The sequence below is a fragment of the Mustela erminea genome, chromosome 11 (assembly GCF_009829155.1).
Source record: "Mustela erminea isolate mMusErm1 chromosome 11, mMusErm1.Pri, whole genome shotgun sequence".
Taxonomy (NCBI): Eukaryota; Metazoa; Chordata; class Mammalia; order Carnivora; family Mustelidae; genus Mustela; species Mustela erminea.
Genome location: NC_045624.1, coordinates 1,731,243 through 1,755,833, shown reverse-complemented (window position 1 = coordinate 1,755,833; position 24,591 = coordinate 1,731,243). Strand labels below are relative to the sequence as shown.

General features: G+C 40.1%; 1 protein-coding gene across 4 annotated transcripts in view; it reads right to left on the bottom strand.

Annotated features, from left to right (window-relative positions):
• LMBR1 (limb development membrane protein 1) overlaps positions 1 to 24,591 on the bottom strand; it is a 157,509-nt gene that overhangs the window by 46,693 nt on the left and 86,225 nt on the right. For 3 of the 4 annotated variants that reach the window (XM_032303985.1, XM_032303987.1, XM_032303986.1), the window contains exons 6-9: positions 16,738 to 16,864; positions 16,218 to 16,286; positions 15,471 to 15,535; positions 11,595 to 11,667 (exon numbers count right to left, since the gene is read on the bottom strand). In XM_032303985.1, the coding sequence (XP_032159876.1) occupies positions 11,595 to 11,667; positions 15,471 to 15,535; positions 16,218 to 16,286; positions 16,738 to 16,864 (334 nt within the window). Of the gene's footprint in view, positions 1 to 11,594; positions 11,668 to 15,470; positions 15,536 to 16,217; positions 16,287 to 16,737; positions 16,865 to 22,972; positions 22,977 to 24,591 lie in introns of all 4 variants that reach the window. The other variant, XM_032303988.1, reaches the window with a different exon arrangement.

Genomic DNA, 24,591 nt, shown 5'->3' with positions numbered 1-24,591 from the left:
GTACAGGAATAGAGGGAACATACCTCAATTTCATAAAATCCATCTACGAAAAACCCACAGCAATATCATTTTCAAAGGGGAAAAGCTGACAGCCTTTCCCTTAACAGAAACACGACAAGGATGCCCACTCTCACCACTACTGTTCAATAGAGTACTAGAAGTCCTAGGAACAGCAGTGAGACAAAAAAAAGAAGTAAAAGGTATTCAAATTGTAAAAGAAGTCAAACTCTCTTTCTTCACAGGTGACTTGATACTTTACGTGGAAAACCCAAAAGATACCACCCCCAAATTACTATAACTCACACAGCAATTCAGTCATGTGGCAGGATACAAAATCAATACACAGAAATCAGTTGCTTTCTTATACACTAACATGTAACTGTAGAAAGAGAAACTAGAGAATCAATTCCATTTATAATAGCACCAAAAACCTTAAGATACCTTGGAATAAACCTAACTGAAGAGGTAAAGGATCTACACTCTAGAAACTACAGAACACTCATGTAAGAAATCGAAGAAGACATAAAAAGAAAGACATTCCATGCTCATGGATCAGAAGAATAAACATTGTTAAAATGTCTATGCTGCCCAGAGCAATCTATACCTTCAATACCATCCTGATCAAAATACCAATAGCATTTTTCAAAGTACTGGAATAAATAATCCTAAAATTTGTATGGAACCAGAAAAGACCCCGAATCATCAAGGAAACGTTGAAAAAGAAAAACAAAGGTAAGGGTATCACACTGCCTGATTTCAAGCTTTACTACAAAGCTGTGATCACCAAGACAGCATGGTACTGGCACAAAAATAGACACATAGACCAATGGAACAGAATAGAGAGCCCAGATAGGAACCCTCAACTCTATGGTCAAATAATCTTCGACAAAGCAGGGGAAAATATCCAATGGAAATAAGACAGTGTCTTCAATAAATACATACATAAATAAATAAATAAAATAAAGAGCTAAGATGCCCTTCAATGGATGAATGGATCAAGAAGATGTGGTCCATATATACAATGGAATATTACGCAGCCATCAGAAAGGATGAATAACCAACTTTTGTATCAACATGGACGGGACTGGAGGAGATTATGCTGAGTGAAATAAGTCAAGCAGAGAAAGCCAATTACATATGTTTCATTTATTTGTGGAACATAAGGAATAGCATGGAGAACATTAGGAGAAGGAAGGGGAAAATGAAGGGGGGAAATTGGAGAGGGAGATGAACCATCAGAGACTATGGACTCCGGGAAACAAACTGAGGGTTTTAGAGGGGAGCGGGGTAGGGAGATGGGTTGGCCCAGTGATGGGCATTAAGGAGGGCACATACTGAGTGGAGCGCTTGGTCTTATATGCAAACAATGAATCATGCAACACTGCATCAAAAACTAATGACGTACTGTATGGTGACTAACATAACATAATAAAAATAAATAAAACAAAGAAGTTAAAAAAGCAGCAGCAGCAGCAGCAGCATTATTCCAGTAACCAGTTCAGTGCACAAAAAAATAATCTGATGATTATTCAGAATTCTGAAAGGGAACAGATCTCAGAAGAAACAGTATTCCTGGCACCAACTTTAAGCTACATGAAAAGATACAAGTGCCCGCTCTGCGGGTTTGATGTCTACAGAGCTCAATCCAGATATCTAGGAGAAATACAGTCGTATTTCTGAAATGCTGCGTTTTTATTTTTAGGTGACACAATGCTAGGCACACAATAATTAATAAATATTGACTGACTTGCACACAAAAATTAAGAATACATTCTCATTTTCTTCAAACAAAGCATTCTCTCATTAAATGATTAGATTCACCTGGAATAACACAATTTCCAAACACACTGCCATCCTTTACTGTATATGTAACATGACCTTAGTGAGAAGAGCAAGCTTGTTTATAGGCAGAATCTTCCATCACAAATGACCAAAAGGAATGATGGCTATTGTAAGGAATTAAGACACACTGCAAACACGCACTGAAATGTGAAGGCAATTTAAGTTGCACCAAAAAAAATCATCAAAATATCCTGAACAATTGTATTATCCTTACTTTATTTCAAAATGAATCTAACATGTTCCATGTCAGCATTGTCTAGTCAATAAGTCAAATTGGTAGACAAAACCTGTCTGGACTAGTCATGAAAAATAAAAAGGGATTCTCCAAGAAAACCACAAAGCAGCTCATTTAAGGTCAATTTAACGGTATTATTCTGTTTTTCTTCCAGCCTCGACATAAGATTTCACTACCTCAAAGGAAATTAGAAGAGTATCTATTTGCATTCCCCTAGGTGATTGGCAGTTCAACACCAATTAGTTCAAAATTACACTGTTACTAGCGTGCAATAAAAACAACACCTTTCATCTTCCTCTCACAGGTAAGAATACCTTCAGAGCCAATAACTTTGATCAAGTAAGTATTTTTGATCCTGCCCCACCCGTCTCTTTGGATTCAGGAAAACTAATAGCTGAAGGCAACTTTTCCTGGCTTTATTCTTAAGCTGAAAAACTAGTGTGGTATTGAAAGTATTTTGCGTCCAAGATAACAAAATTTCCCAAAGCCTAGCATTTCTTCAATAACTAAGCCTTAATACATAAGACAGCTTTAACTGACATTCATGTGTTAAAGGGCAGATACTATTTAATTTAAAATATGTAATGCATTTTTTAAAATAAACATGAATCTCTACATTGGTATATAAATAATTCAAATAATGTGAAGCAATAAACCTCCCTAAATAATTTAGTGTCCTAAACTCAGTCTCTAATGAATACTATTTAGAAATAGACACCCCTATTATAAGCTGATTAGTTTTTCATTTTTTAAATTTAGCATATAACCCAAAAAAGTTGATTAGAAAATCTGTTGCCTGAGTAACTCTCTAAAATTTTGATTATACTTAATACCTCATTAAACTGACCAATGTGATCTCTATGACCAGATTATAAGGTCCCTCAAGTACTTTTTAATTACTTCCTTTTTTTTAAAGATCTTATTTATTTATTTGACAGAGATCACAAGTAGGCAGAGGCAGGCAGAGAGAGAGGAGGAAACGGGCTCCCACTGAGCAGAGAGCCCGACTCGGGGCTCGATCCCAGGACCCTGAGATCATGACCTGAGCCGAAGGCAGAGGCCTAACCCACTGAGCCACCCAGGTGCCCCACTTTCTAATTATTTCTAATCACTTAGACAGATAATTTTGATGTTTAAAGCCCAAGACTCCTAAAACTTCATAGAGTGAAGAGTCCCCAAAGCAAACCCCCATTATCATTCAGCACAGAGCCACTGCCAATGAGGCAGACCCCAGAAAGTTTTTGAAAACTGAAGCCTGGACATTAAAATCTCTACAACATCTATCTCAGCATCAACGAACTGTTATTATCTATAAAAGGGATGGACAATCCATATACTCAAACACTCTATTTCTATTTCATCTGCAATGCTAGTATTTGTTAAAATGTTAGTTTCTATTGACTCATGACATATCCTCAAAACTATGGCTAAGTACCGAATCAAGCAATGTAAGACATTTGACATACAACACAATTTGAAAATTCAAATATACTCTCATTACAAATGACCACAGCAAGACAGAAAATATTAAACAATCAGCTTTAAGAGCATTATAGAAATCTATGTACTGGCACAGCTGTGTGGCTCAGTCGGCTAAGCCTCTGGCTTCCACTCAGGTTGGGATCCTGGGGTCCTGGGATTGAGCCCTGCATCAGGCTCTGCTGGGAGGTGGCTTGTCCCTCCTGCCCCTCACCCCATTTGTGCCCTCTTTTCTCTCTCTCAAATAGATAAAACTTTTTTTTAAAAAAGCTATATACAGTTAAAGTTGTTGCTCACGGTGTACTGCTTTTTTTTTTTTAACTTTAGATATAAGTTATTGGTAGATCTTCAACTAGATAAGATATTAAGATTTTTTTTAATTTCATATTTATATATGGTACTATCAGGAATACTATCATCCAAATAGGTTGTGGTTGAACAAGCAACTCGTGTATATTGAATTTTATCTTCTGCTAACAAATATAGATCATTTATATATAGCAATCGCCCTCTAAAGCTCAGAGGATATATGATACTTGACTCTTAAGTTGTTCTACAGTTTGTTACTCCCAACTACTCCCCATCTACCAATACTGTATCTTACCTTACCTCTCTTTAGTTACCTCATTTCATCATGCAACGAACCATTTGTTTGGGACACAATTTATGGTCAAGAAAGTGTTTATATGGCTCCAGAAGCTGAATAAATTGTTAACAAGGTATCTCTCGTTGTTTCAGACATTTGGACCCAAATGTTGGTGATCTTACTAAAAAGAAACCATTCAATTCGTTTTGCCAGAAGAGTTAATATTCTTCCTATTAGCTTAGGAAGTCAAGATATTAATAGACACTTTGTTCTATCACAATACTGCCAAAAAGGGGGGTCACGGAGTGTCAACAATTTTTGCTATGTATGTGTTGTTGATGAGAGCTGATATCTGATCACCTTCAGCCAGTGCAAGCCCATCACTGCTCAAAGGGGCCCAGGGCGTGATACATTTGACATAATCTCAACTTCAGTGACATGACCAACAGCAAATCCTATTCCTAGAATAACCATTGCTAGACTACAGAACTGCTAAAGAAAGTCAAGATGAAGGTATGTAGAAAACAGAAGATGTGATACAAGCTTCCTTACAACATTAAGGGTGTCACCTGAAAGACTTCAGACAAGTAATGACCAAATCAGCAAACTGTACTGACAGCGATGATAAAAAAATGCCTCTGACAGGTGCCACTACTCTAAACCAAGTATATACACTGTAAACCTTGTCACCATCATGCAACTGCCTGGCAAACTCAACTTCGTGATAAACAGGCAAGATTCTATAACTGATGGTGACCAGTTGCTTCTGACAGGTAACTGTATTGACTGAGTTATTTTTTTTCAATCTTCTATTTTTCAGAATACAAAGGTACTGCAACTTGACACTCCACAAAGAAAGACTTAATACAAGCTTCAGTGAAAAAGACTTTCAAAAGAAGATCCAAATCAAGCAGAAAAGAAATTACTACCAAAAGCGATATACTTTTTATCATGAAGATGAAAATAGTACCTTAAAAAATTGAATTGAATCATTAAGTTCAAAGTCTACAATATTTTAAAATAAATTACATTAAAAGAACTGTCAAGGTTTTGAACTTAAACAATAAAAAATAATTCCTATTCATTATGGTACTTCTAAAGTTACCCAGTACACCCATAGGCTATATACACACGAAAGCTAATTATTTCAATTAATGCTGCTGCATTACTTAAACATTTAAACATGCTAATGATATATGCATCCTAGTAACCCTAAGTAGGAATTACAAAAGATTTTCTACCACAATTAATGTAATGGGACTTTCTGTTGGGCTACTCTTCTGGGGTCTTGGAGTAGAAATGGGTCTTGATTGCTCGAATTTCAGGGCTTCACACTAGGGGAAATCACCTTATCTCGGCTTCTCTACTAACACCCCAGGGCATAAGGTCCCCACAGTCTTGGCTTGTCTTCAGAGGTCTCTACTGTGGGCCTTCCTAAATACTGTCTCCATGTAATTCTTTTATTCTATCACCAAATTTTATTTCTTCTGCCTTCTTCACTTCTTTATGGTAAAATGCCATCTCCATCATGCATGTCTTTCATCTCTTCGTTTACTCATGCAACAGTTTTCACCACCCCACTATGTGACTGGGGATATCATGGGATCAGGAGCACAGAAAGGAAGAAAAAAAACAAAAATCCCTGCTCCTGTGCCGCTCCTGTCCTACTATGGAGAAACTGGCAATATCTAAAAAACAGTACGTGAGAAAATGGAAGGTGTTGCAGGAAAACAAGGCAGGAAAGAGGGAGAGAAGTGCCAGGGCAGAGGTAGAGCCTGGCAGTATGAATCATGTCCACAAGGCTCCAACATGGAAAAGCCCACCAAGAAGGGGCTCTTTAGGTAAAGACCCGAAAGACAGAAGGCAAAAGGGAAACACGATGCCCTGGGACTGGAGGTGACGGGCCAGGGAAGAACTGCAAGGAGACTGCAGGGAAGGAAGTCAGAGAGCACATGGGGAGCAGAAAGGGAACCACTGCAAAAACTGGTTTTTTTCAGACTGAAAAAGGAGGCCACTAGAGAACTTTGAGGCAAATACGGGAGACGATCTTACATCTCAAGCACTTCTTCTGACTTACAAGGCCAAAAACAGACACATGGAGGGTAATCAGGAAACTAGCACAACAATCTAATCAACAGGAGACAGTCACTCAAACCAAGGTGGTGACATGCAAGCAGATGCTTTGACGCTGGAGACAACAACTTTGCTAAAGGAATCCATATGGGAATTACGAGAAAGAGCCTCTAAGGAATCGGCCTCAGCACCTAAAAGAATGGATTTGCCACCTATAGAGACAGGTTGGCTCTAACAGAAGCAGAAATGGGGTATGAGATCTTTAGCTGATTCGGGACAAGATATGTTTGAGATGCTTATCAGGCATCCAAGTAGAAATGTCTACTAGACGGATGGAGAGGTCAAAGGAGAGGTCAGCAGCATACAAATGGCATTCAAAGCCACAAGACCAGATAAGATAACCAAAAAGGAGTGCAGGTAAACAAACAAGAGAGGAGTTTACGGACTGAGGTATGAGGCGTTCCAGTGAGAAGCAGCTACGGAACCAGAGAAAAACCAGCAGTTGTTTGAGAAGCAGCATCTCCTTAAGTAAAGGAACAAGGAAGTAGTGCACTGAAAACCCAGTGGAATGAGGAGTGCAGGTGAAGACTCCGAGGTCACCAGCCAACTCGACAACAGCACCGTCAGTACAGCAGTGGAGGCGAGAGCGGCACCAAAACCCAACGTGGAGCACGGCAATGAAACTGATGAGGGTACAACCCCGAGAGTTCTGCTATCAAGACAAGCAAAGCGATGAGATGATAAGCCGGAAGGGGTAGGAAGTCAAGACAGACTGATTTCATTTCCTCCCTTCCTCCCTTCCTTCCTCCCATTTGTTCATTCTATTGAGAAAAATTATAGCATATTCTGTGCTGAAGGAAATGATCCAGTTGGAGAAAGGCTGGTTACGTCAGAGAGACAGTAGAACGGCCATCAGCGTGTCCTTCAATCAGGGAGAAGGGACTGAACCCAGTGCACGGCGGGAGGGCTGAACTTCGCCAGAAGCATGGACAGTCCAGTCACACCATCAGAGAAAGGCGGCATGTGTGAGGGGAGCAGCAGGTAGGTGAATCAATATGAAGGAAAAAGGCTGTCAGCATCTCAGCATGCTTGCTTCTATTTTTCTCAAGAAACGAGGAAGCAAGGCCATCGGCTGAGACTGAGGGTAATGAAGTCTTGAGGAAAAAGAAGATAGAAAATAACTCCAGGGGAATGTAAAGTACGTCTAACACACCATCGTACCTTTAAGGAAAGGCCAGGAAGGCAGCTGAATAGGTGTGTGCTGAGAACACCAAGAGCTGGCTATGACCACGGCTAGCGTTCAGCGAAGCAGAGAGGGAAGGAAACTGAGAGAGCGGGGCACTGAGTCAAACGACGGCCCGGGAATTTAAACCGCACGAGGCATCGAGGGTCTGAGGGAAGCGAGGGAGAAAAGGCAGTAAAAAGTTATCAAGACGGACAGACGGCATGAAGAACCACAGGGCATGGCACACCTCAGGCAGCGAGCTGGAGAGCAGGGTGACTGACGGTTGAGACGGCAAGAGAACTTGTCAGCGCTAGTGACAGGCCTGCGCTGGGCCCCAGGCAGCAAGCGGCTGAGGAAGACCATTAAGAGAGAGGTCTGTGGATGGCCAAGCAGCCCGGAAAGGTCATCCACGCAGACACTGAAATCACCAGTTGTGACAGGAAGAGTGGCAGAAAGAATGATCATGAACAAGAACTAAAACCTTAAGGATAGAAGAGGAACCGTCCGGACGGAGAGGGCTGAAGGGAAAAGGGAGAAGTAATCGGGTCACGATCTAATGACAAGAGACTCGAAGTGTGTGAAAGCGGCAGAAGAGAATGAGAGGAGGCCTGCCTAAGCTCCTGGGGGAGTGGAGTGCAGGACGCGGGCGAGAACAGAGCTACCATCTGGAGGGCCTGAGAAGCCGTGTGTGCTGGGAGGGCCAAGTTTCTTCCAGCAAGAGGGAGAAAATGAGGGTCTGGGTGGCTCTGCTGCTGGGAGCCAGCAGCTCTGAGGCCCGCGTGGTTCCACATGGTATAAGCAGAGTTTCAGGAGCTCACGACAGTGGGAAATCAGGTCAGAAATGCGACACAGAGAGAGGCGAGGTCCACCTGAGATGCCAGGGTCTTGAATATTCCGGGCTCCTTATGCCGACTGCAGAAGAGGGAAGGGCAGGATGCAAGCACTACTCCTCGCCTCAACGCAGATAGCAAAGAAGGTTGTGTGCAGGAGACAGAGGAGCAGAGCCTCACAAGGACGGGGCTGAGTCCTGAGATCTCGCTCCTGCCATGGTGATGTGGACACTGGGGAGGGCTGTCTGCATCAGATGGCTAGAGATCTGGGGCTCCCTCCGGTCCAGGAATACACACGACTCCCATCAACGATTTCTCTTGCTTTCAAGTATTCTAGTTCTGGATAAAATCTTATAGATCTTTGCCCTTGTTTTTCCTCTTCTTCAGCCAACTCATCTGTGATCTTGAGACTCAGAATTTAAATTCATCTGCTCAAGGTCTGGTGCTTAGAAGAAGATGAGCAGCAAACCAAAAAGGGGGAGAAGCAGCCACGCAGACCGCTAACAGGACGGCTTCCTCAGACAGTGATTAGAGTATTCATAGTGATTTATAGTATATGAGTGTATAGGTTCTTATTAACAAATTTTCTGAAGTAATACTAATATTAGTAAGAACAAAACTAGCACCAACAAGCGATAAACAGGAACAATGGAAAAGTCACGGGCAAGTATCCCATCAAAAAGCTATACTGATACTTTAAAACCCATGCACAGAAATTCAACTCCAGTAATGTAATAACTACCAAAACAAGGTACACATCTCCAAGAAAAAAAAAAAAAGTGTTATGTTTTTTCAATGACTGTGAAGCTGAGCTCAGAGCAAACCATGCCAATGTCCCAAAGGCTCCTGTGATCTGCATCACACATCCCCACACAGACCAAGAAAAGCACACTCAAGGGCCACTAGCAAACCACCACCAGGAATTCTGGGATACATCACTGCTGTAAAATTTTTTTAATCTTTTACTCTTATTATTCTGTATTTCTTTTCAATAGCCCAGAATATAGGATGTGAGGGTGGTGCAGTCAGTTAAGCATCTGCCTTTGGCTCAGGTCACGACCCCAGGGTCCTGGTATCAAGCCCACGTTGGGCTCCCTGCTCAGAGGGGAGCTGCTTTTCCCTCTCCCTCTACCCCTCCCCTCCCATGCTTGTATACATGTGATCTATCTTGAATAAATAAATAAAATCTTTAAGGAAATTAGAGCCCAGATTAAAAACTATTTTAAATTCACTTTTTAAGAAGAATTTAAAATGCAAAATAACTGTTAAAACAAAATACACTTGGCATAATACTAGATGAAATAAAACCCACAGGGATGATTCCTACTACTTACCTTCTATGATCTATACTTTTTAAAGTAGGTTCCATGCTCAACATAGAGCTTAAATTCAGGACCCTGAGATGAAGACCTGAACTGAGATCAAGAGTGGGACGCTTTGCTATAGAACCGTCTGTGTTACAAGCCTGTTGTCTTCCACCTGAAACAGTCCACAGTGCTAACAAGGAGCAAACTACAACACTACAGCAACTACTCCAACATATCATTAAAGAGGGTCAGCAGAAAGAATTTAACAACCTACCAACAGAGCACTTAGAAATGGTGCATAGCTTACCAAAATGGGAGAAAACAAAATTATACTAAGCATTAGCTATAATGCTTAATCCTCTCCATATTATATTTCTGTGCTAGTCAGGGTATTTTGTTTACTTGGGTTTGGCTTCAATTTGTAATATACCTAGCCTTCTGGCAACTACTTCTTTTTCAATTTCTTTAGCCATAATGATCCATTTTTGCATTTGAGAAGTCAAAGGATCAAAAAAAGATTCTAGGGGGACTTTTTCCTGAAGTAAAAAGTGGGAAAAGGCTGTATTTCGGTTTAGTTTTAACTCAAATTCTTTAACTGATGGGGCGCTGTATTTTTTTTTTTAGTTAAATAGGTTCCACATCCAGCGTGGAGTCTACTGTGGGGCCCAAACCCACAACTCTGAGTTACAGACCTGAGCTGAGATGAGAAGTCGAACGCTTAACCAACTGAGCTGCCCAGGTGCCCCCAAGGGGCACTATCTTTTACCCTTCCTACTTCTCAGCCTCCTGATCTGTGAAGACAGAAAGGCCATCTACTTCAGGCTGAAACATAACTGCACATTGCAGGCAGCAGCAGGATAGTTCAGGCATATTTATCACATATTAGCAAGACTACCTAAGTAAGACAAATTTATTATATTTACTACTTTAATGAAATTTTATAAAGCTGACACTATTGAGAAAAGTTGTAATTCTGAAATAAAATGGGCTTAAATATTAAAATACCTTTAATAACATTAGAAGAAAAAAAGATACATGTAGTTCCAATCTAAAAGTTATTGGTACCAAAGGAACAATATTATTGCCAAGAATTCTCTAAAATAGATAAAATCTGAAATTCTTTGATCTAAGAATAAAGGTCTAAATGTTAGCAACACTTTGAGTTGATTATTTAAATTCACTACTTGTAACTAAAGAAAGTAGATCTATTTCTTTCTATTTCATAATTAAAGTAACCTTCCATTTTATACCTGCTCTTTAATTATGATCCTGAAATACAGTTAGCTCCTAATAATCTGATCTTGGGACTGGTTTTCAACATTAAAGAAAAAAACAACTACCACACAGGAGAAGAGAGTGCAGAGTAAAAAGCATTTAAGTAAAATAGAAAATTTACCCAAACTGTATCATTTCTTTGTTAAACTACATCATTACTCTTTTTTTCCACTGGTTTGTCATTTGAAGCCAAAAGGATGGTAAATAAAAATTAAACTTTGAGATCTTTGACATGCTTACATGGTTATCACAGCTGATAACGAACAGAATTCCCAAATAACAACAGAGCTCCTAAGCGCAACTGAGACAGTCAAATTTGGTACCTAGTAGTGAAGAGACAGACTACTTTTGATCTTAAGATTTCAACAGGAAAGAAATGAAATAGAGATATTAAAGTCACTAAGAAAACATGCAAATTTGCAAAACCTCAGTAACTAAGTCGTCATGTTTAAAATACACAGCACTAGAAGTGGATACCTTCGTGGTCAGTGTCTCAGAACCGAACGGGCCTTGCTAAATTCCACCTAATCACAGCTACAGGGAGAGACGGGTGCTTGACCGCAGTGCCACTAGTCTTTAGCAAAGCTGTCCTCACCTGGGACATTCACATGTTACTCTTACATCTTGACCTGGTGACTCAGCACAATGTGCTAAGAGGCCTGCATTTCTCCCCCTCAATTAGCTGTCTTTTTCTGAATTAAATAATTTTTTATTGAGCTCTAACCACAGAATACATACATACCATTTAGTCGTCTCTGGAGTGCTTCCTCCTCTAGGGTAATAATATAAATCTGTTCATCCAGGTCTTCAAGAATCTAAATTCAAAGATCACACCATTGACTAATGCACATTACAGAACTAGTGCTTGCAAGAGCATTAGGCTATTTGGTCTACGATTTAGACTGAATTTAGATTCAAAATCATTAGGAATTTAAAATAAAAATACTCCCACTATTCTATTTATAAGTTAAGGAAAAATATTTTAGCTTATAACTAAACACATCAAAAGTTGACTATTAGAAAATCTACATATATTTAAATTTAAAGGATTAAAGAACACTGCAGCTCTGTCAGTGACAAACAAATGCATGAATTCTCAACATCCAAAAGACTAAACACTATCTCACACCCAAACCAATATTTTAGAGCAAGAAGGAATAGATCACTCTGTCCAACACTGGTTTCTCATTTATATTTACCTATATGATATTTAATACAAAAGACCTATAAACTCAGTAACCACCACGCAATACTTTCCACTTACATCATCTGTATAAACTAAAAATTTTCTGCAAATTATGACTACTGGTATTAAAATCATTCTGTAGATAGAACCCTAGAGAAATACTGTGTTTGTGTAGACTCCGCTCACCACCCTGCCATACAACACTAGTAAAAAAACAAGAACCACTGATCAATCACCCATTATATGGGCTATAATCTGCACTATCTTCACAACTGATAAAACCTAAAATATGTTTAATTCTAGCTTTTTTAACATAGCTATCCTTCTTGAAATGATCCTAAATATATTCCTAGCTCTGGGGAAAATCTGAAAGAAGCCCAACGCTGACATATTTAATATCATTCAAACCCAAACTACTTATTCCCAGCAAAACAATAAACTATGAGAAGTTGATGGAAAAAGCAAAAGGTGGAAACCCTATACATGTGTAGCCTTTCAGCTTCCCGATGAGGTATTTTCATAAAAAGGAGTCTCAAAGCATGCAACTCCTATCAGGTATCTAATCAGGTGCCTAATTTCTATAAAATTTACTTAGAGCAATCCAGTAATTCCTAGTATTTCAATAAATATGGATAATCCCTTATTATCAATAGACCTAGCACTCGTAGCAAAATAAAATAGTAAGATATGAATAAAGAATAACACACAAATCAACAAGAACAAAAGCTGACAGACCTAGGAGAAAAGGACGGGCTGACCCACGTCAGCAGGCTGCCAGTGAGGGCCGCCGCCAGTGAGGGCCTACCCCAGGAGACGATGCACCAGTCCAAAGTGGGAAGGCCTGCGCAGATGTACAGCACGGGTGCAGGCAGCAGACTGAGCTGAGTTAATCCAAGACGCTCCGAGCCTAAGGCAGGCAAGGGGCCATACCTTGGTGGGTCATCATATCAAGTTTCTTTCCGATCAGTGTTCTCACCGTTCTTACTGTTTGGACCACAGTCCAGTTTTTACTTTTCTTAAGGTCGAGCCCATACAAAAAGATTTCCTCTTACAATGCACACTGTTCATTAGTGACTTATAGTATGGGTCTGTCTTCATTCAAGTGAGCGACAATGAGGGGCACACAGATATTTGTGTTAAATGCTTATGTGCCCCATGCCCGTGATTCTACAACAATCCAGTGAAAATCAGACTGTTGTCTTCCCCCGTCTTATAATGTGCCAAGAAACAGGGTTTGGCAAAGAAAAGTTATCTGCCTTTTGAAGCCCATACTCTTCACCACTCTGAGCTGATGAGGACCTAAAGAGGAGTTAAAGACAGTCCTTGACCTCAAACAGCTTACATTCTAGTGTCCAGGAGAGACAGAATGAACTCAAAAAAAGTAATTACAGGGTTAAAATACCTGTCGTAACCCAAGCAAAAATAAAACATTACAAAAGCTCAGAGGAAGAAAAATCCCCAACTTCTAGGTGGGAAGAAAAAAGTTTTGTCAAGTGTTTCTGATAATAGTAGCCTCTTACCTGATAGCTTAATTTATTAAAAATGGGAAAGGCATCTGGATCAGAAACTAAGCAGAGTACAAAGGTGAAGAGATGTGAAGTATATTCAGCAACACCGTGGTTCAAGTACTCTGGAGCTTATGACAGAATAGAACAGTGGTCCAGGGTCTGAAACCCGGCTCTGGGTTCAAATCCCACCCTACCAACACTGATCTGAAATCTTGTTCAACCAACTTAATCTCCCTGAACTACAGATAATTCAGCCATAAAATAAGACCACCACCTAACTTATGGGTTTATTAGCAGGATTAAATGAGAAATGTGTGTAAAATATAGTACTAATCACAAATATAGAGCCTAGACTGACTTAATATCATTAATAGTGGGTGTTAGCAAAAAGAAAAGAGACAAAGATAACTAAAGTTTTGAGAATAATGTTAGTAAGAGACAACTTTAGAAGAAAAATCAGCTTTGGGAAGGGCACTAAGTAAGTAGTTCGGTTTTCTATGAGCTGAGCTCTCAGCTCCGTGGGTACTCAGGCACAGCATTTATCATGTGGTGTAGTTTGTTTGCAGAGTCTTTTGCTCCCCAGAGTTACACATATAAAAGTGTCGTGAAAGTGGCAGAGGTGGTCAGGAGAACGGAGCAGAGCCACATTAGACCAAAGACAGAACTTGGAACATATGCCTATCTTTAGGGGGCCAGAAAATAGAAACAGAGAAAAAGACCAAAAAAAAAAAAAAAAGCTCTGCCAGAGAATCAGGAAGAAATTAAGAATGCAGTGTCATAAAACCTCTTCCAGAGGAAAGTGCATTTTAGGATTTGATAGCATGTTTTATTTGAGTGTGTATACATTTATGTAGCAATGTTAAATAATCCAATTTTATTTTTAAAAAAGATATGAAGAAATTATTAGTCCTTTATTTTTAAATCTCTCAAAATTAAGCATGCATTACTGAAAGAATACCTCTACTGCAATATTTCCTCAAATTTTTCCTTGATTAATCACTCTGACAGGAAAGACAAACATATAACCAAAATAATTTGATAGGTGCTACCAATGAGATACACTGGAGAATATGAGTGGTGCAGAGAAAGAAGCTTGATTATCTCAACTTAAAAGAAGAGATGAGGCAAGGTTCAAAGACAGCAGTGAATGCAGCCGACCTCAGAGCCAGGCCTGAGAAGGCTGTCAGGTGGCTGAAGCAGGCAGGGTGCAGGGATGGGAGAAAGCCCCAGACATGCCTGGAAGTGACAGCACAGGCCTGTTGTGGGCACAGCCCCCCAGCTGCAGAGGGCGGGATCAGACAAGGGGGCGGGAGCAGAGGCTGGAGGTCGGTGGACTAGAGAACAGGTTGTGAGTCATTCAGACCTGAGCCGGTGAGGACCCGTGAAAATAATGTAAATGGCAAGTTCCTTAAATGCAGCGAAGAATTATTTTCATGGGAGCAAATATTTGACAAAATAGCTAGAGGCCAAAGAAATTAGGAACAATTCATTATGATTACTGCCAACTGAAAACGACTTCACAATGAATATATGGTAACTCTGAGATTAACCTGCAAAGTATAATCAAAATGAACACGCAACAACTCCCAGAGATGTAACTGGTCTGTTAATCAAGGAATATATGTGGCACATTCTGAAACATAACAGAGTTACTACTGATACAACAGACACCTAAAATATCTGTAAGTATTTGTAAATTTTGTCATAAAATTTGCTAGAGGAATTTCCACCTGAGTGTCTGTAGTTAGTATTTTAGAAACAAAAACAAATTTGATTTCCAAGGATGAAGAAGATTAAAATAAAAGCAACAATAACAAGGTCCCAAGCCCACAGAAATATTCTAATGTTTCTGATTGCTAATTCACAACCTAAGAGATGCTCAGATGTAAACACATTTATTTCACAAACAAGACGACACACTTACTGTTGGCTTCACCAGCAACTGACCCATCACTGTGAACATGCGGGAAAGGCCAACGGGGGTACACACTGCGGGGAAGATCACAGAGAAGAGGCAGGTCAATCGATAGTGCAAAACAGAGAACAGACTCACAGATCACCGTTTTAAGAAAACTCTGGTCTCCAACTTAGATTCTCTCAGTGTTTTGTCGGGGACACTTTCTCAATAAAAGCTACGGCGGTGACCGGGAGAGGAGTGCAGACAGCTGAAGGCTGGAGAAGGCTTAGTATGTGCAAGACTCCAGCGGCTGAGGAAGTCTTTTCAGTTAAAAGAAATAAAAGAAAACCAACGAAAGAGCAGATTACATTTCAAGTGCTGGTGGGAGTTGAGAACCAACTATTATCTTCACTCCTTACACCCACATTTATCTGCTTACAGTACTCCGAGACACGCTATGATGACTTGAGTAAAATTGGACACATGTGAAACAAAGACCACAAACTCACCCCACGGAATTATACGGTACTATTCAAAAGTCGAGTCTAATGCTTCAGTGAGTGTGTGCCCGTGTGTGCGTCTCTCTACAAGAGAGACTTTCCTTAAAGAACACCACATGTGTTTTATTTCATGGCTTTAGTTTATCAAAATTTATCTTAACATTAAAAAAGTGAAGGGCCAACTTTAAAAACATTTCTTCAGGAAAGCTTCCTATAATTTTCCAAAATAAAGAACTCCATTCTCCCGTCAACAATAAGCCAGAAAAATACTTACAGAGAAGTAACAAACATCCCATCAGAGATATACAGGAATATAAATAGGGAAGGTAGAACTCCCAGAGATCTGCAAAGAAATGCACATATGTTTTCGAAATCCAAAATACTGTACATTGAAATACATTGAAGTTGACTATACATTGTTTGATAAACATCATAATTGTCTATTTGAGTCTAAGCCATACAATTTCTAAATTATACAATAAAAAGATCTAAAATAGAAGAAAAGGAAATAACCCTTTTGCAAAACCTGTCTGGAGGAGAAAAAAAGTCTCCATGGAATTTTAAGAACAGAATCCAACTAAGAAACAAACAAACAAAAAATCTTAAAAGCTGCCTGCTCATTCTGAATACAGCAAACACACGAACACTCATTTCTTTTCTTAAACATGTCTAAAGACTTATTAACTCTGTAAATTAGCAACAAGGGCTAACGACACAAAGAATTATGAAAACACTCTGGAAAGCGAGTGTGTAATTTTACGCCCGGTTGAGGTCCCAGAGAGAAGCCGGCTTACCATACAAAGACTCCATGCTCGCCGCGTCCTTGTCAACGAGCGCCGAGGCTACCCACACTATCCCGAGGATAAGTAGCGCAAGAAGGACAAGCATGACCAGAGTTTCTAAAATGCGGGCTCGGATTCCCTGAAAAAGATAATGGAGATCTAACTGTATTTTATTTCATCTCATGATTAATTAGGCTTCTATCTATATGAAAGTACAAAGATTCTTTGGAAAGGGAGGAAATTTGTATTTATTAGCAAGATTAAAAAATTCCAGCTTTACAGTGTCAGGTTTAGACTGACTTTGCTTTACCAAATTATGCAGAATACCATCAAGCTTTAAAGAACCAAAAAAAAAAAGTGAAAACATTTTTTAGAGCCATGTTTTAAAACGCAGGTTGGTGAATTTCTGTCTGCAGTTCTCAGTGAGGGCATCAAGAATGACTCAGGTTGGCAGCCAAGCAGCCATCAGAGCACTGGACCCCATGAGTGCGCACAGACCCCGGTCCCAGGGCGCCAGCCTCGAGTACCACTCCCACGGCCCCCAGCACAGCTGCCAGCGCTCCCCTCACCTCCACCCCTACAAGGACCAGTGCCCCCTCCCCTCCACTCCCACAGCTGCCAGCAACCCCCCCCCCCTGCCCTGCCACCGCAGAGGCCAGCATCCCCTGCTCTGCAGCCCAGGGACTCCCCAACCAAAGCCGGCAGCAGAAACCAAGGCCAGGCGCAGCACTCAGCTATCAATAATGTATCACTTCTTTCTTCACATTAGATAAAACCATCATTACTTCATGTGCCCGGAATATAATAAACCATCTTTATGCACAGTTTTGTTTTAGACATAAAACAAATTCTGATCTCAGGGCCAAACCAGAGGTCTTCTAAACCAAGCCAAACCAAGGCTTCTAAGCTTGAAACATTGAAACCTATTGGACAAGGCAAACAAATGAATAAAAAACAACTTTCTTATATTCCTGAAAAGTCACCAAATGACTGAATCTGTACCTAAATTCAAAGACCCCTATTGATGCTTTATACCCTAATGCACTAATGTACATCTAATATAACAAACAAAATCAGAAATAAATCCATGTCTCTCAAAAAACATCTCATGTAATATTTCCTTCCACATTAAAAATAGTTGAAGTTGTGTGATAAAGATCTAAAACACACACTTACTTCAATTTCGCCCTATATTATTTGCTAACTGGAGAGGCTGCACGTCAATCGCAGCGTGCAGTCAGATGGAGAGGAGAAGGCCCGGCCCACACCCTGGCAGAGCCGCCCCAGCCCCAGCCCCAGCGTGACGGGGCGCTGGAGGGGCCTGCTCTCACAGGCCAGGCTTACCACCGAGCTGCCCAGGGCAGGTTCAGAGATGTCCTTAAATGTGGAGTCAGCACACCTCCAGTGTTCACAGGAAGGGAGGCCAGCAGACTGGAGTGTGTGATGCTTGTATTTTATTTAACACATCAGATCTAACCGCAGTTACGGCTCAAGTGAGGCGAAACATGAAGTCCCCAAACGTGCTCCGGAAAAACCCACTGACTCTCCCGAAGAACTCTCCAACCTGCACTTCACAACCTTCAAGCCACTTAGGATACCAAAACATGACCGCCACCTTTCTTTTTCTTTTCTTAAAGTAGGCGCCACACCCAGAGTGGGGCTTGAACTCACAACTCTTAAGATAAAGAGTCAGCTGCTCTATCAAGTTAGCCAGCCAGGTGGCCCAGGTAGCCACCTGAGATCATGGCCTGAGCAGAAATCAAGCTAGATGCTTAAACAACTGAGCCACCCAGGAGCCCCTAGACTATCTTTAAAGGATGTCTGGATAGCAAACACTCTTGGAAAACAGAGACGGTATCTCTCTGAAGCAGAAGTAGGTCTGTTTCCCACAGAGCAAAGGGCAGGCAAGTTTGCTTGAAACACATGTGTGGGTTTCCCTAGGTCTGAGATTGCTCAGCTAAGACCTGAGCCCACAGCGGGAGTGGCGTCACCGGAGCCACATGCCCCCATGAGGCTGGTGGGAGGAGGGCTTGTCCTGGGGAACAGGAAGCTCGTGGCTTACCTGTTCTGAGTAATGAAGTCCTTTGTCTCTGATCCAGGAGTCTCGTGTCTACAACAACCATGCAGGAACCCGACTAACTGTCAGCTTGCAAGTACAGTAAAATCTCAGACCCTCTCCATTCTGGCAGCTTTGGGTAGCAAGGGCAGGCAGCTAACACGGTTTTCTAGAGAAGAGCAAATAAGAGTCCCACCAGGTTGGGTTAAGGGCAGTGAGAAGCCTCCCAAGATCTAGTAATGAACGCTCTACCCAAGCAGTAGGCAAGTGGGAGAAGTAAGGGCCCCCCAGGACCTGATGTGCTGATGCTTCAGAGGCTGAGCCGCAGGGGGGGCTTGGGCATAGCTCCTTCTCCCAGAGAGGAAGGGTGTCATCATGTTCCTATAACACCAAGCCCTGCAAGGCCAGCTATAAAAACTATGATTACAGGCAACTATTTTTCTTATATACTTTGTCCTTTTATGTATTTTCAAAATTTTATAGTGTGAATGTGCATTACCTTAAGTAATACGAGAACAAATTAATGTTGTTCTTAATTTTTAATTTTTTTCTTAAAAGAATTATTTCCAAGAGACTGGCACCCAGAAAAGTAACTTTTAAAATATCCAAGTTTAGTTTATGAGAGTATAGGGAGCTAGTTCAGGACTCCAACTCCAGCAGCAAACCGCCTGGGTTCAAAGCCTGGTCCCATCACTGACCACTTGTGTTAACACTGGGCAAACTTCTAAACCTCTGTGCATTTGTAAAATAGGTTTATCCCTACCTTATGGGGTCATTATAAGGATCAAATGAGTTAACATAAGTAATGTGCTTAGCCATTAGGCTGGGTGCTTAGTAGGCACAATATCAGGGTTAACTGTAATGGCTCAAATTACTGCCTTTGTTTTTTAAATGTTCAAGGCTTTGGAGTTCACCTATCATCTGTGTTTCTGGATCAAATTTACTTCTCCTACGGGCGCATGGGTGGCTCAGAGGGTTAAGCCTCTGCCTTCAGCTCAAGTCTCGTGATCCCAAGGTCCTGGGATCGAGCCCCACATCGGGCTCTCTGCTCAGCAGGGAGCCTGCTTCCTCCCTCTCTCTGCCTGCCTCTCTGCCCACTTGTGATCTCTGTCAAATAAATAAATAAAAATCTTTAATAAATAAAATAAATTTATCTCTCCTAGTGCCAGCTTATCACCTTCTTCCCATCTCTGTCACCTACTATTCACGGACCTAAGAAACAATCCCGAGTTTCTTGATGATGTCAACACCAGGTACACAAGCATTTCTGATCATTCCCTTGCCATCACGACTAACATACAAGCTCCTAATGAACTTAACCTCCATGCTACCGCAGCCCAGCACACGCACTAGCTGACTCTCGTCTCTCAGACCCCCTCTAAGAACTCAAGACTGTGAGGCCGCTCCGAATTCCTGTCCGGTACCTCCAGTCCTCTAACACGCGCTGGTCTTCCTCATTATAACCTCCGCTCCTCCAGTCTTATTTTCACTTGCCTGTACCCTATGCTGAAATATGTATTTTAATGATACTTCGGTACCAGGAATAATTCTAATATTCCTGGTCCCTTTGATTTCTACCGGACTACCTTAATTCTACTGGTGGCTCACTCCCTGAATTCTCAGTCCTAGGAAAGACATTTACAAAACCTTGAGAAACATGTGCTACTACATTCCAAAGTGGGCCTTTGCTGTTACCTGGCACGACTTAAGCTGATCTCTAGCTGACTAACGATGCCCTCAATTTTTTAAATGTTTTCCATTCTCCTTGATCCTAAATCTCATCTCCTACTTTCTAGGAAACTGTAGCTGCTCTTACCTCTTCCTTAGTGGGATAGAACTGGAGGGACTGCACATCCCTCAGTTTCCTTTCCCTACCGCTGTTTCTCCGTCTCTGCTCTTATTTCTTTCATTCTTTACATAAAGGAAAACACCTCAGATTCCTCTTCTCCCATGGCTCAGGCTTAGATGTTCATCATTTCAACATGCTGGATCAGTGCTTCTCAAACTTTGGCACACGTCAGCATTAGCAAGGGGCTTGCCAATCCCTGAGAACCAGCCCAAAGACACCTCAGTTAATTCTGACGAAGAGAGCGCATCTGATGAAGACCCCAGATAGACCGCTCCGTTCCTCCCTCAGGTGGTCTTGCCTCCTCACTTAACCAATGACTCTGAAGTGTGTATCTTTCGTCCAAATCTCACCACTGAGACCAAGATCCATACCTCTGAGCTGCCTCCTCCCCTCAAGTATCTCACAAGTATTTACATTGAATTCTAAAGTCAGACTCACCACTTTATCCCCTAAACCCACTCCTTCACTGTTAACATAACCCAACTGACGGCACCATTACCCACTGTGTTGTTTTTTCCAGACGCTGCAAATACCCCTGTCATCCCACCCTCCTGCATGTGTGCACGCACACACACACACACTCACACTCACACTTGGACCCTAATCTATTCAAACACCAAGGCCTCCTGATTCTATTGTGTCATTACGACTAACTCTATCCACTTCTCCTTCTGCCACCACACTCATCTCACCTGGACAACTCCCTGCTTTGCTAGCTAGGAGTCCGATGGCCAGCTCTGGCCTCTCTCTGCCTGACGTACTGCCTACACTGCAGCAGGAATGCAATCTCCACAAAACACAACTCTGATCACATCGCTCTCAGTCAGAACTTGCTACAGAAACACAGGCCGGCAGCAGGGAAACAGGTGCAGTAATGCAACAACAAATAAACATCAAGTCTCATTAGCACCACTTCTAAGCAAATTAGGTGCTATACATACATCCTTAAAGTTGGGTCTTACTCTTTCTTCTGCTGTTTAGATGGTGTACAAAATAATTATAGATGAAGCAAATTATTTATGATTTAATAGCATACAAAAGTGCTGTCCAACAGACCCTTCCGTGACGATGGAAATGTTCTAGTCTATGTTATCCAAGAAGACAGCAACTAGCCATATGTGTTTATCAAGCACTTAAAATATCATTACTATGAATGAAGAACTAGTTTTTAATTTTATGTAATTTTAGTACTTTTACATTTATACAGCCTCACAAGGCTAGTGGTTATCATAATGGTCAGAGCAGATTATTAACCCCCTGCTGCTAATGAAATCTGATATAAGTCAGATACTCTCTGTACTCTGAAGTACTTTCTGGTTATTTTTCTAAATTTAGCCTTGATATAAAATTATTGGAAAAACAGCTTTGTTGAAGTAACCTGATTTAACATGCTATTGCTCTACTTAATATTTTCATTAGCATTAATGTCAAAAAGAGATAATCTACTACTAAATTCAAAAACCACCCCCTTCTGTTTATATTAAGAAAAATTACATTCTCATTAAGAAAAATAATTTTTAAAATGCAGCCTACATATGACCTGACTGACAGTGATACTAAGGTTCAAGACCCAAACACTTACTCCCCTACACTGACATATTAAGTCCTCAAATAAATCCCTTCTTGTTAAATATATATATATATATGAACAGTTTTTCTAAAAAGAAACAAGCTATATAATTCAAAAAAGATGCCTTTTTCTATTTCAGATATTGAATAATATCAAGAAGAAATGTCTAAAATGTATACTCACATGCGTAGCAGTCATGTAAGAATAATTTAACAAAAAAAGACTTCTGTAGTCAAATCATATAAATTGTTCAAAATTTACCCTCAATATTTCTTTTGAAAAATAGCAAATAACTCACAAAAAGAAATCTCATTTTCAGTTATCAGTCTAAGTACAAAAGAGTGAATTAGCAATATTACACTTACAGAAAAGGCTGCCACAGAGCAAGTCACCAAATTTGCTGGACAGGATTATGCCTGTTTGTGAAATACTGCGGACTGCTGTAGGAAGAAATCACTGTTATTCTGACTCAGCCCACTAGGAGGCCAGGACAGTTATGTTCTCCTTTTAACTGTATTCTTTTTTTTTTTTTTTTTATTAAATGAGGTAAAAATGAGCTCAACTTGAAGTCACTGAAGTCATTTTAGCAACACCAATAGAAAAACATAAATTCTTTCATTAAATGCAATGTGGCAGCCTTTTTTTATCATCAACAACTTTAGGACAGAGAGAAGAGGGGTAATGGGGCTATAAATAACCTGAGACTTCATCTGTTAATTCAGAATTGACCGGCTCCTACAAGTGCCAAAAATACATAAACTGCAGTTACCACCTTTCTTGAGATCATAAAAGTATTACAAAGCCTAAAAAGTACAGGCTTTGTGGCATGTAATGTGTGAGATTTTTAAACTTTTGTATGTGATTCTGTCTGCAAAGTAATGAAAGCATTGAGAGAGCTTTTATCACTACCATTAATCACCAGCAGGACAGCATATAAGCAAAAAAATATGCCTACTGCTCATTTTTCCATTAAGAGTCAGAATCAGGAGCTAGGAAGCCCCAAGGGGAAGGTTCCTATCAACTCTATTCTTGCATATGCTGAGCTAAAAGATGTGCCAGATGTCAGAGTAACTTACTGAAATACCCTGCAAATAACAAAGTGGCAGAAGATTGTCAGAGAGGAAAAAGGTTTCCACTGTTTATCTTAAAAAGTAAGTCTCTTGAATATAAGATCACAAACTATAAGAACTTGAACTTATCAACAGCTGTACCTCTTTCAAGTACTTTTGAATGTTTATACTATGTCATACATTATTAAGATCTCTGGAACTCTGTAATATTTTTATCCCCAATATGAATACTTATCTTAATCCCACCCAAAAACCATGAATCTAAGTTACTTTAATGAAACTCCACCTTTTATTAAAATGATAGTTCAATAAGCACTCAAGAGTACTATTAAAAACAGCATTGAAACGAAGTACTTTCTTTCCACTAATAAAACACTATAGTGTTTTTTAAGAAAAGCAAGCTATATAATTACACTAGTTTCACATCAATATTATTTTGAAAATTACAACTATCAAAACACTATAAAAGCTTAAATTGAATAGACTAGTAAAAACTAAATACATGTGGACAGAGATTTAAGATTTAAATAAGCACTGAACAGGTAAAAGTTGAAAACATTAAAATAGTTATAATTGCTTTTAGAACTTTTTGTACTTGTCAATTGCACACTTAATTGCTTTGTGCTGAAGATCAATGAAGTGACAATGACAATGTATATACAAAAGCTCTAACAATAAGCTGACATGTTTCTGTGGTGATGAACATTCAAACAAGATTTTGCCTGGACATCTTGACCTCTCAGAAGGTATGTAAACACCATGTTATATACTAGGGCCCCACCCATCAGGAAAGCCTGGGAAAATTTTCTACATTTACAGAGCATTTAAAATAAATATCAAGCCACTGTTCACTTAACAAAAAGAGTCTCTTAGTAACACTAAGGTAAGGTTTGCTCAGCATGCCATCAAGACTGCACCAAACATATATGCCGTCATCTGGGAAGATCGATAGAAACACTAACAAGGAGCAGAAAATAAAGGCAGGTATTAATTATTCTAAACCATGAAACAAGCTACAAACAGGCATCCGTAGAGTGTCAAACATTTCCCCCCTTCGCTCCCAAGGTAATCATTAAGCATTTGGACAAAAGAAGTTTTGGTCCCAAGGCAAAGAAAACAGCTTTATAGAAAGCTTTGTTAAACTACAGTGAAATATTTCTTAATATATTAATGTACTTAATGTAATTTATTTCAGATGGAAAAATTAAAACTATAAGATGTTCAAGTTATTAAAATTTGACAAAGAGAATATATTTTAGGATAAGTTAAAATAAAAACACTATCATGGCCTATTCATTTAACTAAGATGTTCATTGTATTC